Source organism: Gracilinanus agilis, chromosome 1 (assembly GCF_016433145.1).
Source record: "Gracilinanus agilis isolate LMUSP501 chromosome 1, AgileGrace, whole genome shotgun sequence".
Taxonomy (NCBI): domain Eukaryota; kingdom Metazoa; phylum Chordata; class Mammalia; order Didelphimorphia; family Didelphidae; genus Gracilinanus; species Gracilinanus agilis.
In genome coordinates this window covers 123,930,582-123,947,346 of record NC_058130.1, presented here as the reverse complement: position 1 = coordinate 123,947,346, position 16,765 = coordinate 123,930,582, and the positions used below count along the sequence as shown (strand labels likewise).

Below are 16,765 nucleotides of genomic sequence, written 5' to 3'. Positions count from 1 at the left end.
AAACTTCAGAGTAGGAGAATTTTGGGAAGATGGTGGTTTAGAAGCAGCAAAGCTCCAGACCTCTGTAAACCCTTCAATACCAATCAAGGACAAAGGGCTTTGAGGGGACAGAAAACCAAATCTGACAACAGAACAGAGATTGGGATCCTCCTGCTGAACCCAACTTAAAAGATGTGTGGAAAATAAAAAAGCCTGAATTCTTGAATTGTTGGTTCCGGGGGAAGGAAAAAAGGAAGATCCCAGGTTCCCTCCCTCACCTAATGTAATGAGTCTCTAGCAGATCCTGGAATCTCTGGGCGGGCAAGGACACTAGTCGGGAGGGAGTGTTGTGCTGGCACAGCAAGACTTTGATCACGGATGGCAGGCAATCAGCTGGAGGAGAAGCACAGAGAGGGTGGCCGAACACTGTCCATCCTCCCCCTTCCCTCCCTTGACTGATCATTTCTTGGCAGAGACCTCAAAGTGACAACTATTAGGAATATTTTATCCAAATTCTAGTACTCCTAGGTGAAGGAAAAAATATTGCATGCAAATCATTCAAGTAACCTGGAGCCACTGTCAGTATCACAGAGCATCATAACATTCAGCAGCTTCTGCATTAAAGGAGTGCAGGGCTTAGAACATCATACCCATGAAGAAAATTCAGCTAGGATTACAATAAAGAATAACCTGCCCAGTGAAACTGGATATAATCTTATGGAAGAAAAATTTTTATTTAATGAAATGGAATACTTTCAAGTCTTCCTGAAGAAAAATTCAGATCTGAGTAAAAAATTTGTCCTTCAAACACAAGACTTAAGATAAATGTTGAAAGACAAATATGAAAGAGTAAGCATAAGAGACTTAACAAACTATTTTATTTTCTGTGTGGAAAGATTGTATATATAGTTCCTAAGGACTCTAACAGCATTAGGTTAGAAAATTTCTACAATGGGCAATGGATGTGAGTAAATTATGTTTAGATCATATAAAAAAAATGAACTAATGAGAATTAGGGATGTGCAGTTAGAAGGGGGAAGGGAAAGGTAGGTAGAATAAGAGAAATTTTTCCACATAAAATAAGCTCTCGAGGAAGAGCTTTTAAAATGAAGGGGAGGGGCAGCTGGGTTGCTCAGTGGATTGAGAGCCAGACCTAGAGATAGGAGGTCCTAGGTTCAAACTGACACTTCCCAGCTTTGTGACCCTGGGCATTTACTTAACCCCCATTGCTTAGCCTTTTCCACTCTTCTGCCTTGGAGCCAATACACAGTATTCACTCCAAGACAGAAGGTAAGGGTTTAAAAAAAAAAAAACAATAAAATGAAGGGGAAATGGGAGGGTTGGCAGGCAGTGCTTGAACCTTATTCTCATCATAATTGGTTTAGAGAAGGAAAAATGTATACACACACTTAATTGGGAATAGAAATTTATATTACCTAAAAAGTGAAATGGCAGTGAAAGGGGATAAGGTAAAAGGGGTGGGGAAGGATCATAAAAAGAGAGGGTAGATTATGGTAGTCAGTTGACTGAAAAAAAAAAAACTGACATTTTGGGAGGGATAGGATAAAAAAGAAATAGAAGAATATGGGAAATACCCACTAACCATAATTGTGAATGTGAATTAGATTAATTCACTCATAAAACTGAAGTGGAAAATCAGCTGCATTAGAAACTAGAATCTAACAATATACTATCTACAGGACTTAAAACAGAAAAACACATAAGAGGCTGTTGACATTTTCTATTAGGCTTTAGTTGAAGGGTAAAAGGTAGGAATAACAATCATGATTTCAGATAAAGCAAAAGCATAAATACACGTAATTTAAAAAGTACCAGGGAAATAACATTTTGTAAAAGGTACATACATTAACAAACTGTTGGTGGAGTTGTAAATTGGTCCAGACATTATGGATGGTTGTTTGGAGCTAATGTGAAAGAGCTTTGAAACTGCATTCTCTTAGCCCAGCAATATTACTACTAGTTCTATATACCAAAGAGATCAAAGGTAAAGGAAAAGAGCATATGTATACAATACTATTTATTGTTCCTCTTTTTGTGGAGGCAAAGAATTAATAATTAAAGGGATGCTTATCAGTTGGGGAATGGCTAAACAAATTGTGGTATATGATTTAGATAGAGTATCTTTATATGGTAAGCATTGCCAAGGTAGTCGTTACATTCAGACATGCAAAGACCTGTATAAAGTGATTCAAATTAAAGTGAGCATAACCAAATTATTTGATTCAGTAATAGCAATATCGTAAATGATAATCAACTGTGTGAAAGATTAAGCTACCCATATCAACATAATGATCTAAGTGAATTCCAAAGGACTCTGCAAGGAAAAAATTCTATCCACCTCTGGAAATAGAAGTATTGAACTTTGAGTGCAAATTGAAGTATACTTTTCTCACATTATTTTTCTTGTTTTTTTGGTGCATGATATGGCTAATATATTTTCCATGATTACACATAAATAATTTATATCTTATTGCTTGCTTTTAAGGTGGGAGAGAGTTGGGAAAGAAAGAGTGAATTTGACTCTTAAAGTTAATGAAAAAGGATGCTAAAACTATCAAGAAAATTTTTATAGCATTAGAAAAAATTATAACAAATTTCATTTGGAAGAACAAAAGATCAAGAATATCAAGGAGATTAATAAAAAAAAATATGAAGGATGTAGGCCTAGCAGTACCAGATCTTAAACTGTAGTATAAAGTGGTGGCCATAAAAACAATATGGTACTGGCTGAGAGACAGAAGGGAGGATCAATGGAATAGACTTGGGGTAAATGACCTTGGCAAGATAGTGCATGATAAATCCAAAGATCTCAGCTTTTGGGATAAAACCCCACTATTTGACAAAAACTGATGGGAAAATGAGAAAACAGTATGGGAGAAATGAGGTTTATATCAGCATCTCATACCCTATACCAAGATAAATTTAGAATGGGCAAATGAATTAAATATAAAGAGGGAAATTAGAAGTAATTTAGGTGAACATAGAATAGTATGCCTTCACATCTATGGGAAAGGAAAGAATTTAACATCACGCAAAAGCCAGAGAATAATACAAAATGTAAAATGAATAATTTTGATTAAATTAAAAAGGTTTTGGACAAATAAAAACAAATGTAACTAATACAACCAAAATTAGAAGGGAAGCAGCAAATTGGGGGGAAAATCTTTATAACAAAAATCTCTGACAAAGGTCTAATTTTTCAAATTTATAAGGATTCTGGTTTTTAATCCACTCTGCTATCTGCTTCCATTTTATGGCTGAGTTCTTCACATTTATAGTTACAGTTATGATTACCAATATTTTGGTTTTAATCACTCCCCCCATTTCCCCTCCCTTTTATTACTCCCCTTCCCACCACAACCCTTATCATTCCCCTTCTACTTCTCTATAGGGTAAAATAGGATTCTGTACCCCAATGAATCTAGCTATTCTCTCTCAGCCAATTCAAATAAGAGTAAGGTTTAAGTATTACCTGTAATCACCCTTATCCTCCCCTCCAGTGTAATAGTTTTTTTTCCCCCATGCCTCTTTATGTTATATAATTTAGCCCATTTTACTTCTCTCTTTTTCTTTTTCTTAGTGCAATCCTCTTTTTCACCCCTAGTTGTTGTTTTTTTTTTACATGTCCTAAATAGCAGTGATTTTGAATTTTTTAGAGATGAAATGCCAGGCAACACCCTCCCTCCCCCTTGTTAGTGCAGTGCTGGCCCTACACCAGTGAATGTGTGCCATATTCTGCCCCCCAGCCTCACCCCCCCAACAGGGGAGGGAGGAAGCACTCCCATTGGGTTGCTCGGCAGAGGGTTGGGTGATGAGAGACCCTGAGTGCTCTGCTCCCCTCCAGCTCTGCTGCCCATGAGCCACCCACCTTACTCACTGTGTTCTCTCATTGGGCTGCTGGGCAGAGGGGAGTAGGATGATAAAAAATGTCATCAGATGCAGTGGAGAGGGGGAGAGGAGAGGAGCAGCTCTGCCTTTCTAGAAACAGACTCTTGGTGGGGAGAGTGACCCATGTGCCCACTAAGAGCACTCTGTGTGTCATCTTTGGCATCCATGCTATAGGTTCTCCATCACTGCCAAACAGTGTACTACCACTCTCTCTGAATACTTCTAACTACTATGATAATGATTAAAAAAATTTTTAAGATACCATCTTTCCATACAGTAAAATAAACAATTTGACCTTATTGAAGCACTTAACTTTTTTCTATTATTTACCTTTTTATGATTTTCTTGAATTTTGTATTTTGACGTCAAGTTTTCTGTTTTAAAACTTGTTTTTTCTTTAGGAATGCTTGGAAATCTATTTTATTAAATGATCATACTTTCCCCTGAAAGAATATAGTTAGTTTTGATGGGTAGAGGTGATTCTTGGTTATTAAATTCAATAAATGTAGTAGTATAAAGGCAGAAGATATTTGCTCCAAGAATAGAGCCTTGTGGCACCTTTAGTGGGAGTGACTTGGATGAAGATTCAGCAAAGGAGATTGAGAGGGTGTGCTTAGATAGATGGAAATTCTTGGCGAAAAGATATAATTAACAACAGGGTAATAGTGTCATTGCACAAAGATCTAGAATAATGAGGACTTAAATAAGGCTGTTGATTTGGGCATTTAAAGAAATGATTAGTGACTTCGGAGATAATTCATAGGATGGTGATTATCAGAGGCAGGCTGTAGTGTGAAGAGAAATAGTGAAAGTAGCTAATATAAACAGCTTTCTCAAAAAGTTTAGCTACCAAAGGTAGGAGGAGATAGATTATTGTATCATTCATTTTACATTTTGCAATATTTTGCAATATTCATTATCTCTTGCTTGACCTTAAATTTCTTCCTTTCCCACAGATCTGTCAGGTATACTATTCTGTGTTCACCTACTTTATTTATGATTTCATTCTTTATACTTAAGTCATTTACTCATTTTGAATTTGTCTTAGTATAGGGTGTGATACAATATTAAATAGTAGTGGTGATAATTGGCATCCTTGTTTCACTCCTGATCTTATTGGGAAGTCTTCTAAATTGTCCCCATTGCAGATGGTACTTGCTGATGGTTGTTTTAAATATATACTGTTTATTATTTTGATGATGGGCCCTTCTATTCCTATACTTTCTAGTGTTTTCAATAGGAATTCTGCATCTATTGAGATAATCTTGTAATTTCTTTTGATTTGATTATTGATATTGTCAATTATGTTAATGATTTATTCCTGGTATAAATTCTACCAGGTCATAGTGTATAGTGTATAATCCTTGTGATAACTTGCTGTAGTTTTTTTGCTAGTATTAAGATTTTTCCATCTATGTTCATTAAGGAGATTGGTCTGTAGTTTTCTTTCTCTGTTTTTGGTCTGACTGGCTTTGGAATCAGTACCATATTTGTGTCATAAAAAGAATTTGGTAAGATTCCTTCTTTGCTTATTTTGTCAAAATAATTTGTATAATATTGGTATTAGTTGTTCTTTAAATGTTTGATAGAATTCACTTGTGAATCCATCTGGTCCTGGGGATTTTTTCTTAGGGAATTCTTTGATGACTTGTTCAATTTCTTTTTCTGAGATGGGATTATTTAAGTATTCTCTTTCCTCATTTGTTAATCTAGGCAACTTATATTTTTGTAAATATTATCCATTTCAACTAGATTGCCATATTTATTGTTATATTATTGGGCAAAATAGTTCTTAATAATTACCTTAATTTCCTCTTCATAAGAGGTGAGATCAACCTTTTCATCTTTGATATTATTAATTTGATTCTCTTCTTTTTTTTATTAGGTTAATTAGTACTTTATTTGTTTTTTCAAAGTGTGAGCTCCTATTGTGTATATCTTTAATTTTGCAGAAATTTGAGATGTTATGAGGATTGGAGAAAACATTTATTTTCTCTTTTTTATGACCCTGAAGTCAACTATGTTCTCACTGAATTTTTTTTTTTTTGTTCATTATTTGTTCTTTTGGGAATTATCATGAGTGAATTTTATCAAAAAGGTAAACTGAATGTCTGAGCATGATAACATTTTAGAAATAAAATAAAAAATTTTTTTTAACATGGACATACTACTTGCCAAGGAAAGGGTTAATGGCTGATTTAGTTTTCCTTATAGGTTTTTTTCTGGTATACAGAATATAACAGGGCAGGTGATATGATGGTATTGAGGGCAACATGATTGGATTACATAGCTTGAGGCATGGGGAACAAAATGAGTGGATGGAAGTTTGGAATGGGAACTAGAAATAATCCCCTTCCTTCCCTCTTGTAACTAAGAAGTGTATTTTTTGTTTTAACCCACTTACAAGGCAGTAGCCCAGATTTCTTGGGATGTCAAATCAGACATCCTTGAAGGGTAGCTTGGTGGTATTAAGATATCAGCCCTGATTAACTTATAGCAAGCTGCATCACCCAAGGTTAGCAGAATTCACGAGACAAGAATTGGCCCTTTTTTTTAAAAAAAAAAAAGAAAAATTTTCCAGGGTTACATGATTCATGTTTTTACTTTCCCCTTTGCCCCCCTCCCCCCCCCAGCCAACACACATTTCCACTGGTTTTAACATGTGGCAATAGATCAAGACATTTCCATATTATTGATAGTTGCATTGGTGTGTTCGTTTTGAGGCTACATCCCCAATCATGTCCGTCTCAACCCATGTGTTCAAGCAGTTGTTTTTCTTCTGTGTTTCCTCTCCTGTAGTTCTTCCTCTGAATGTGGGTAGCATTCTTTACCATAAATCCCTCAGAGCTGTCCTGGGTCATTGCATTGCTGCTAGTACAGAAGTCTATTACATTCGATTTTACCACAGTATATCAGTGTCTGTGTACAGTGTTCTTCTGGCTCTGCTCCTTTCGCTCTGCATCAGTTCCTGGAGGTCTTTCCAGTTCACATGGAATTCCTCCAGTTTATTATTCTTTTTAGCACAGTAGTATTCCATCACTAGCATATACCACAATTTGTAAGAGAAATGGTTTTCTAAACTTAACACATTATAGGCTTGTTGAATTCTGAACCAAGTTCAGAGACAAAGAACCATGATTTAAGTAAGTATAAGACAAAATCAATTAATATAATTAGATCACTAAGAAAAATCATACAGGATCAATTTAATATTATCAGAATTTATATTTTGTTGGAAGTTGATATTTGAAAGTAAGAGTGAAAATAGTAGTAGTTTACCTTCTGTGCAGGTATCTTCACTGTATGTTTAATACTAGGGTTTTGACATGTTTAGAAATATATAACTAAGGTGCTGCAAAACATCCATTTGACCTTGTTATTTTGTAGCTTATAAATATTTACCACCAAATTTTGTTTTCAGTTAAAAGGAAAATTTCTAGGAATATTTGATCATTAAACCACTGGAAATCTTTATTAACATAAGTTCTGCATTGATTCTTTGATATACCAGAATACTAGCCTCCTTTGTATTAGAGACAAAGTAAAGTTGTAGCAGATACTTAGTGCCTGGTTCTGAGTAAGAGACTTTTAAAAATCTGAAATAATTTTAACTAAAATTCTAGTTATTATCTGAAGAATTTATATTTCATTCATCTTCCTTAGCTTTTTATGTTGTACCATATAATTTAACTGAAAGATATTTGTTAGGTGGTGTAAAGCTTAGTGAACAAGAGAAGGAAATAATATCATCACTGAGATCCTCATTTTCGTTTACTTAGATTAGAACCATGGTTCCCAAACTATTTTGGCCTACCGCCCCCTTTCCAGAAAAAAATATTACTTAGCCCCCTGGAAATTAATTTTATTAAGATTTTAATAGCAATTAAAAAAGAAAGATAAATGCACCTGTGGCCATCACCACTGCCCCCTGGATCGCTGCACCCACCAGGGGGCGGTAGCACCCACTTTGGGAATCACTGGATTAGAAGTTCTCTCACTTAATGATGTTGAAAGAATCTCACAAAGTGTTCATTGGATGACATTAGAAGAATGTTAGAATGCTGTTATTCTTACATATAGCTGACCAAATATAGATGCCATCTCTTTTCAGAAATGAAAGATTATAGTGTTGTTTTTCAAGATTACAACTCCTTCAAATTAGATGTTGGCGTCCATGTCTTTCATAGGTGGTCCATTCATCTTTTGAGTGGACAAGTTTCCCACTTTTTTCACATCCTCTTTTTACTTTTTTTACTCTGCTTATGTTTAAGGTGAATATGTTATCTTTTCTTTGACAGTATTTGATATTAGAAATTATTTTTGTTTTCAAATTTTATAAGGTTAGGGTCTAAAATTTACAAAGGAGTGGTAATTAAGTATAACATTATAGATGAAGATATATGTCAAAATATCAGACGAAAAGGAAAAAGATGGAATATACGGGTATTTCTATAAAAAGGGAGAAGCCACAATTCTTCTTCTCCCAAATCAATGGTATCCTACTTGTAATTAACTTAATTTTTAAGTAGTAAAGTAAATTTCTTATGGTTTCTCTAAAAGAGAAACATCTTTAGCCTTTAAAAATAATGTGAATTTTTTTTTTGTTGTTGGAAGCTACAGTTTTCTTTGTATCTCTGAGAAAAGGAAGATTGTCTACCAATGTGCAACTGATATCTTGAATGTTAAGGAGCTGTTGGGGTTTTACTTCCCCCTTCCCAAGATTCTCAGATCTTATAAGTGAAACCTACTATGCAAAGGCTAGTAACAGCCATCTGAACTGGTGGCATCAATTAATGTAAATTTTAATGCAATGACAAATTAGTGAAAATTGGATAAATGACCTTTCATTTAACCTGCTTCACTGTAGTTTAGAAAGGAAATAAGTTTGCTGTGCAGTGGTAAAGGCCGTAGATATTTAGATAGGCAGAAATGTCTGAAAATCATGAGAAATGTGCTTTCGTGACATTCTTATTTCACAAAACCACACTAAGAAAAGGTTAATTTAGCCTTAAAATACATATGGTTTTTAAGACAGAAAAGTAATGTTATAATGTGCCATGTCATGTGAAAACATTGAGCTATTTTGAAAAGTATATTAGGTTTAACATAGAAAGGATATTGTAGAGGTTATTTGTTTTATTTTACATTTAATTTTTTTTTTGTGATACCGTTACATAAGGTTTTTAAAAATTATTTTTATTGTGGGGCAGCTGGGTAGCTCAGTGGAGTGAGAGTCAGGCCTAGAGACTGGAGGTTCTAGGTTCAAACCCGGCCTCAGCCACTTCCCAGCTGTGTGACCCTGGGCAAGTCACTTGACCCCCATTGCCCACCCTTACCAATCTTCCATCTATAAGACAATACACCGAAGTACAAGGGTTTAAAAAAAATTATTTTTATTTTTAAAATATTTTTTCCATGGTTACATCATTCATGTTCTCTCTCTCCCCTTTTCCCTCCTCTCTCCCAGAGCCAACACGCAATTCCACTGGGTTATACATGTATTATCACTTAAAACCCATTTCCTTATTATTCATTTTTATGAAAGAGTAATCTTTTAAAACCCCAAATCATGTACCCATGTAAATAAGTGATAAATCTTCTGCATTTCTACTCCCACAGTTCTTTCTCTAGATGTGGATAGCACTCTTTCTCATAAGTCCCTTGGGATTGTTGGATCATTGCATTGCTGTTAGTAGCAAAGTCTAATACAGTTGATCGTCCCACAATGTTTCAGTCTCTGTGTACAATGTTCTCCTGCTTCTGCTCATTTCACTCTTCATCAGTTCATGTAAGTCCTTCCAGTTCTTATAGAAATCAAATGATTCACCATTCTTTATAGCCTACTAGTATTCCATCACCATCATAAACTATAATTTGTTTAGCCATTTCCTAATTGAAGGACATCCCTTCATTTTCCAATTTTTTGCCCCCACAAAAAGCACAACTATGAATATTTTTGTACAAATAGATCTTTTCCTATTTTAAAAAATCTCCTTGGGATACAAACCTTTTACTGGTATTGCTGGATCAAAAGACATTCATTCTTTACATTTAATTTAAAAATTTTTATTTTTATTCTGACTTATTTCATTAAAAGTTTTTTATTTTAATGAACTTTAAATATTTCCAAATGCAAAATACAATGGAAAATGATTATATGTCAAAATGTCAATACCTATGTATAACTTGCTTTTAAAAAATAAAGTATAATAAATTCAATTCATTACTTTTAAGACTGTCCAGTATGCCCTTTTCCTTATAAACTTTAGTTCTCTTCTGTATGTTTAAAAATAATGTTTAAATGACCCTTTGTTTTTTTGGGTGTGGGTGGAAAGGAGACCGGCAACCTTATTGCTCTCCATACCTCTTATATGTTAAGAAGAAAAATGACTCTTATAAGAAGTAAGCATAATCACACAAATGATATCCTCACATATGTCCAACTGTTAATTGAGCCATGATCTTTGTCAGTAAATGGTTGGCATGCTTCCTTACTCTTGTCACCTCTTGGTTGGGTTATTGCATTGATCAGTGTGCCTGGTACAAAAAAAGGGAATGATTAAGGTTTGCTTGCTTTACGATTGGCCCTTTTTTTGTTTTTGTTTTGTTTTTAAAGCATGATTCATAGTGAAGACTGTTTCAGTCTGAGCACTTTATAGGGATGTATTATTTCTTCTGGACATTGTGTTCCTCAATCTCCCCTTTAGCAATCCCATGACCTTTTTAAAAGGCACTCAAATTTATTCCCATATTCCTTACATCTGCAGCTGTGTGTCTCATTCTGTACATCTAATTCATTATGCCTTTGTCAAGAGTATGGGAAATAAATTTCACCTTTGGTCTTCTGGAGTTGGGATTACTTTAGAATTCTTATGTCTTTCAGAGTTTTTCTTTATAATGTTTTAATCACTGTTTGAATTATTTTCCATTATTTTCCTTATTCTGCTTTCTTCATTCGACATTAATTCATTCAAGTCTTTCCAATTTCCTATGAATGTCTTACTACAAAATGTTATTTCATTGCATTCATATTGTTTAGCTGGAGGGAATGAGGAAAAAATGTGTGCACTAATTAACTGTTGGTAAAATATTGAACCCGTCCAACCATTCTAGAAAAAAAAAATTGGATCTATGTCCAAAGGGCTATAAAACTATTCATAGTTCTTGACCCAGAAATAGCAATACTTGGTCTGTATCAAAATGATCAGAAGGGCAGCTGGGTGGCTCAGTGGTTTGAGAACCAGGCCTGGAGATGGGAGGTCCTAGGTTCAAATTTGAGCTCAGACACATTCTAGCTGTTTGACCCTGGGAAAGTCACTTGACCCCCACTGCCTAGCCCTTACAAATCTTCTGCCTTGGAGCCAATACTCACAAGGTAAGGGTTTAAAAAAAAAAGAGATCAGAAAAAGAACAACATGGCATATATCTGCAAAAATAAGTATAGCTGCCCTTTTATAGTAGTTAGCAATTAGGAAATGACTGAAAAAGTTGTTGTGGAAGATTATGCTGTGGGTAATGAGGGTGTAGTTTCAGAAAAACATGGCAAGACCCACAATGAACTGATGAAAGTTGAAATGAGAAGAATTTGGTGATCATTGTGCACAGTTAAAGTCATTTTTTGATGATGATCAACTATTAAAGACTTAGCATCTCAGATCAATACAATTAACCAAGACAATTCCAAAAGTCTCATGATGAAAAAATGCTTCAGAGAGAGAACTGATAAACTCTTGAGTGCAAATTAAAGTTTTTAGAGAAAAAAAATTTTAAACCCTTACCTTCCGTCTTAGAATCAATTCTGTATATTCGTTCTAAGGCAGAAGAGTGATAAGGGCTAGGCAATGGGTGTTAAGTGACTTGCCCATGTTTACACAGCTATAAAGTATCTGAGGCTAGATTTGAACCTAGGACCTCCCATCTCTAGGCCTGGTTCTCAATCCACTGAGCCACCCAGCTACCTCCTTGAAGTATAATTTTTTAACTTAAAAATTTTTATTGCTTTTTGAGGATAATATGAAAATGTTTTGTATGATTTTTCATGTATAAAAAATTAGATTAAGTAATTTGACACCGCATCTGTAAACACCAGTGAGAGTAGTCACATTAAAGCAAGCAGCATGAAAACTGTGAATATCTATTCAATTGGAAGTAATAGAGAACTCCTTGAAAATCTATTTTCCCCTTAAAAGAACCAGAATCTTTTGGTATAGAATCAAATGGTAGTATGCAATCTTCACTGTGGCTAAGAATGATCACTCAGTTGACATGTATTTATTAAACACCTCCTTATTGTGTCCTAGGTGCTGAGATTGCAGATAGATTACAAAGAATAAAAAATCTCTACTTGCAAGGTGCTCATGTTTAAATTGGGGAGACATTATGTGAAGATATGATCTCTGTATTGAGAGTTCTTTTTAGATCTCTTACATGTAGATGTAAATTAAATGTATATAGAACAGATATAGATAATAATGAGGTAAAAACAAGATTGATAACTGGCATATTTGGGAGTGAGGGTAGAGTAAGAATTTAGTTGTTATGCCCAAATTATGATCCTGGGGGGGCTTAAAAAGTGATCAGTCTTTTTGACATAAAGAGTGAAGTTTGTATGAGGAGTGAATTTTTTGTGAAATGTTTGAAATATAAACATATAATAGTTGGTTTTGTGGGACTGAAGAGTCTGCATCTCTGAGTAAAATGTATTGAGATGACAATTAAACCTATGGGACAACATGAGGTTCCAAAAGAGAGAGGACAGGTAGAACATTGAGAGGTGAAGTGATTTATTGTTGTTATTTTTTTGAGTATCACGTAGTGTTAAGGAGGAAAGTGTATAAGTTTGCAGAGGACAGCAGAGTCAAAGATTCTGGAATTCTGCCGGGGAGAACTATGCTTTTACTAATAGATAGTTGGGCCTTGAGCTGGATCTTTTCTCTCTGGGGTTTTGACCTGGAAGAGACTGTCTATTTCCCTGTGGCTTTTTTCTACCTTATCTTTCCATCCTATCTGGCTTGCCAAACAGTAATGGTGTGTTTGGGGGATGGGATTAGATGTTTAATTATAGGCTGGTATCGGAAGTATAACTGTTTTGGGAAGGCCAACTGTGGGTTAACAGGCTAACAAGTCCAGTCAAGGCAGAGGTAACAAATCCAGACCAGTATATATCAAAGAAGGATGATGGATTTGTTTAAGAAGGGAAGGTAAAAGGGAAGTTTGGATAATCCTAATTTCTAATGCCAACTACCTAAAACCCCAGATCTAAATATGTCTTCATAGATTTCTTCAGAGTGATTTTTCTATTCTACTCCTCTCCTCACTGTCTAAAATCCCAATTCCTGTTCTTGGCTAAACTAACACCCCCTTTGCCCCACTTTTGCTTGGTTTAAGAAAAGGCTCTGTGTAAGCCTGATAGGGCCCAAAGAAGATCCAAGATCCAAAAGGATCCAGGCCTGTCTCATAATCAGATGCCAGATGTCTCAGGATCACCAGGAACTCAGCAGATATCAACCAGCCAGCAGGGAAGCAGGATAACAGAGCAGCAGGCAGAATGGGAAGATAAGATAGAAAAACAGCCACAGGGAAATAGTCAGTCTCTTCAATGTAAAAACCTCAGAGAGAAAAGAACCCAGCTCAAGGCCCAGTTGTCTCTTTAGTAATAGCTTAGTTCTCCTCTGCAGAATTCCAGAATTTTACTCTGCTGCCCTCTGCAAATTTACATACTTCCCCCCCCCCCCCCCCCCATAACTTAACTTTTCCTTATAACAATAGCCAGGATATGTTTGAGGCATGACTTGGATCCAGTTCTTCTTGACTCAAATTTATCAACTTTATCTTGTCATGGCATGATGCATTTCTTCATGATCATAAATTATCTTAAAATGAACTCTTTTGCTCTGCTTGTGATCTTGTTGAAATCACTTAATTTAGTCTTCATTTTCCTTATCTGTATGTAAAACAAAAGTTTTCAGTTTGATGGTTCATCTCTATGGTGTATTCAAGCATTATATATCATTAAGTCATTGAATCTATAAAAACTTATTCAAGCACCTACCATGTTTCAGGTATTATGCTAAAGCCCCTAAATCTGAACATCCCATTTTGATATAATTATTGCCTGTATTTCTCATGAAATTAAAACAGATTTAGGTTATCAGTCAATACTACTCTAAAAATTACCAGTACCTAGAATTAGAACTGCAGTTTTTCTGAAATTGAGGAATCTTGGAAGGAATGATTTAAGATTATGGTTGCAAAAGTTAAAAAAAAATCCATCTAGTTTAAAAATAGTCCATGTAATGTGCCTCTCATTTATTACTACATAATTGTGGTTTCAGGAATGCTTTTTAAATAGAATTCTACTATTAGAATGCATAACTCCTGAGGTCTTGATTGGCTTGGTTTTTTGAGATCGAATCACTGGAAATATAATTAAATAATTATTTTTATGTAACTTGATTGAATAACTTTGGTTTCTAATATATGTTTACTTGGATCTTAGATTCATTGGCCTTTTTATTTTCAAACTTAATTTACTGATTGATCAGGAAGTTAAAAGGATTCTGGAATTAATGCTCTGGAACTTTCAGTTAACTCACCTTACATAGGACTTCATTAACTATACTGTCAATAATTGTCCTCACATAGCTGTGCCATTATTTAAAGTACTACTGCAGCCCCGAGAGAATGAAGCATTAAAAGCTCTCATTATGTTTATGAAAGTTTGCCATTTTCACAGTTTTTTTAGCCAAATAGTTTTTAGTAACTTGCAAAATGCCTATAAATTTAATATTTTAATTTAGTAGTGTTTTATCATGGTCAAGTAATGTTTTATCATGGTTTAAAGAGATTATCTTGCACTTTATTTAAAAAATAGGACTTACTTTTTTTCTTAATATCAATTCTAAGACAGTAGAGCAGCAAAGGTTAGGCAATTGAGGTTAATTGACTTGCGCACAGTGACACACCTCAGAAGTATTTGAGGCTACTTTCCCTTTGTTTTAAAGAACTACTTGAACTTAGATTCTCCAGTTTACTATAAGAAATTTTTTGATCCAGAATTTTTTGTAATATTTCTAAATACTTTAAAGTGTTTCCCCCAATATAGATCATATATAGTCATAATAAATTTTACTGTGATTGCTTCATCTATCCACTCAACATTCTTTCTACTTAGTTGCCAGCTAGATTGGCTTGTTAGTTCTTCCCATACTCATTTTGATTGAATTTCGCTGATTTTTTAAAAATACTCTTTCCATTTGTAAATTTTCCAGATGTTCTTATGAATTACTTTTCTTATTTCCAAAAGACCAACTAGATTATTAGTTCCAGGAGAGTTACATTCTTACCTTTATTATATTTATGGCCCCATGGCAGTCAGTGCTTAATAATGACATTTAATGGATTGATAAAACTGTAAGAGTTGATGTTTATAGCAATGGTAAGTCAATGTCTGTAAAATGTCTAAGATGCTGGGTATAATATGGTGAAAATAAAATTTTGGGTTTGGGGGTGAGGGAAGAGGGATTGGAAGGTAAAATATTTTCTAGATATACCAAGCTGGCGGATGTCAAACATGACTTCAGACTGGTTTTCATGAATTGTATGTCAAGGTTGTAATCATGAAAAACATACACAAAATTTGGACTAACAACTCCAAATCTCAGAAATATAAGGGACCATATTGGTTGCCAACTCCAGTTTATTTATATATTTATTTAAAAAAAAAACAAACCTTATCCTCTGTTTTAGAATTTTTAGAATTTAAAATTTATTTAGAAATTAGATACTGAGTGTCAGTTCTAAGGTAGGAGAGTGGTAAGGACTAGAAAATTGAAGTTATAAGTGATTTGGTCAGTCACATCGGTAGGAAGTGGCTGAGGGTAGATTTGAACCGAAGACTTTCTTTGTGCAGGGCTGGCTTTCACTCCACTGAGCTCTCATTTGCTCCAGCAAATCCATTTTAAGTAAGAATCTCCTCTACAATATCCTCATCAAATGATTATCATATCTCTGTATGAACTGAGAGGAAGTTACTTCTTCAACGTACTCATATATTTGGACAATTGTTAAAATAATTTTTTCTTTCCATTTACAGATATTTGATTATCTAATAACTTCCACCCACTATATCTCTGCTTCCAGAAATGAATTAGAACAAGTTTAATACCTTCTTTACAAACCTAAAGATATTTGTCATGGCTTTCTCTTCCCCTTCTCCATTTCTTTAAAGATTTTCCCAAATTTAAATCTCCCTAGACCTCAGAACTGATTCTTATACTATACTGTCTTTATTCCATTCACTATTCTGGTGGTTTTCCTTTGATTAGCGTCATTTCTATGATGGTTGAACAATTGCTCAAAAAGTTCTTCTTAATTTGTACCATTTATTATGTGGATTCTGAATTAAATTGTTATTTTATCAACATATTTATATATTATAATTTTCTTGATTTATTTTTTATTAGTTAATTTTATATTTGTTTATTGATATTTTTGTTTTCCTTTTGTTTCTAGGGTGTGGATGAATGGAACATAGCTCACTTGAATACCATATTGGATGTTGTTGGAGAAGAGTGTGGTATTTCTATTGAGGGTGTAAATACCCCATATCTCTATTTTGGTATGTGGAAAACCACATTTGCTTGGCACACTGAAGATATGGACCTATACAGCATTAATTATCTTCACTTTGGAGAACCCAAATCTTGGCAAGTTTGAACATTTATTATGATAAGGATTAATTATTAGTAGTATAATGCTCTAATGTTTTCAAAGCTCTTTATATATGTTAACTCATTTAATCCTCACACCAACCCTGAGATATGGGTGCTATTATTTTGCCCAATCAGTAATGGGTAGTGATTTTTACATCTATTAG

General features: G+C 34.4%; 1 protein-coding gene across 1 annotated transcript in view; it reads left to right on the top strand.

Moving 5' to 3' along the window:
- Positions 1-16,765, top strand: part of KDM4C (lysine demethylase 4C) — a 352,306-nt gene that overhangs the window by 43,276 nt on the left and 292,265 nt on the right. Inside the window, exon 5 of the mRNA XM_044677228.1 lies at positions 16,402-16,595. Coding sequence (XP_044533163.1) covers positions 16,402-16,595 — 194 coding nt within the window. The remainder of the gene's footprint in view (positions 1-16,401; positions 16,596-16,765) is intronic.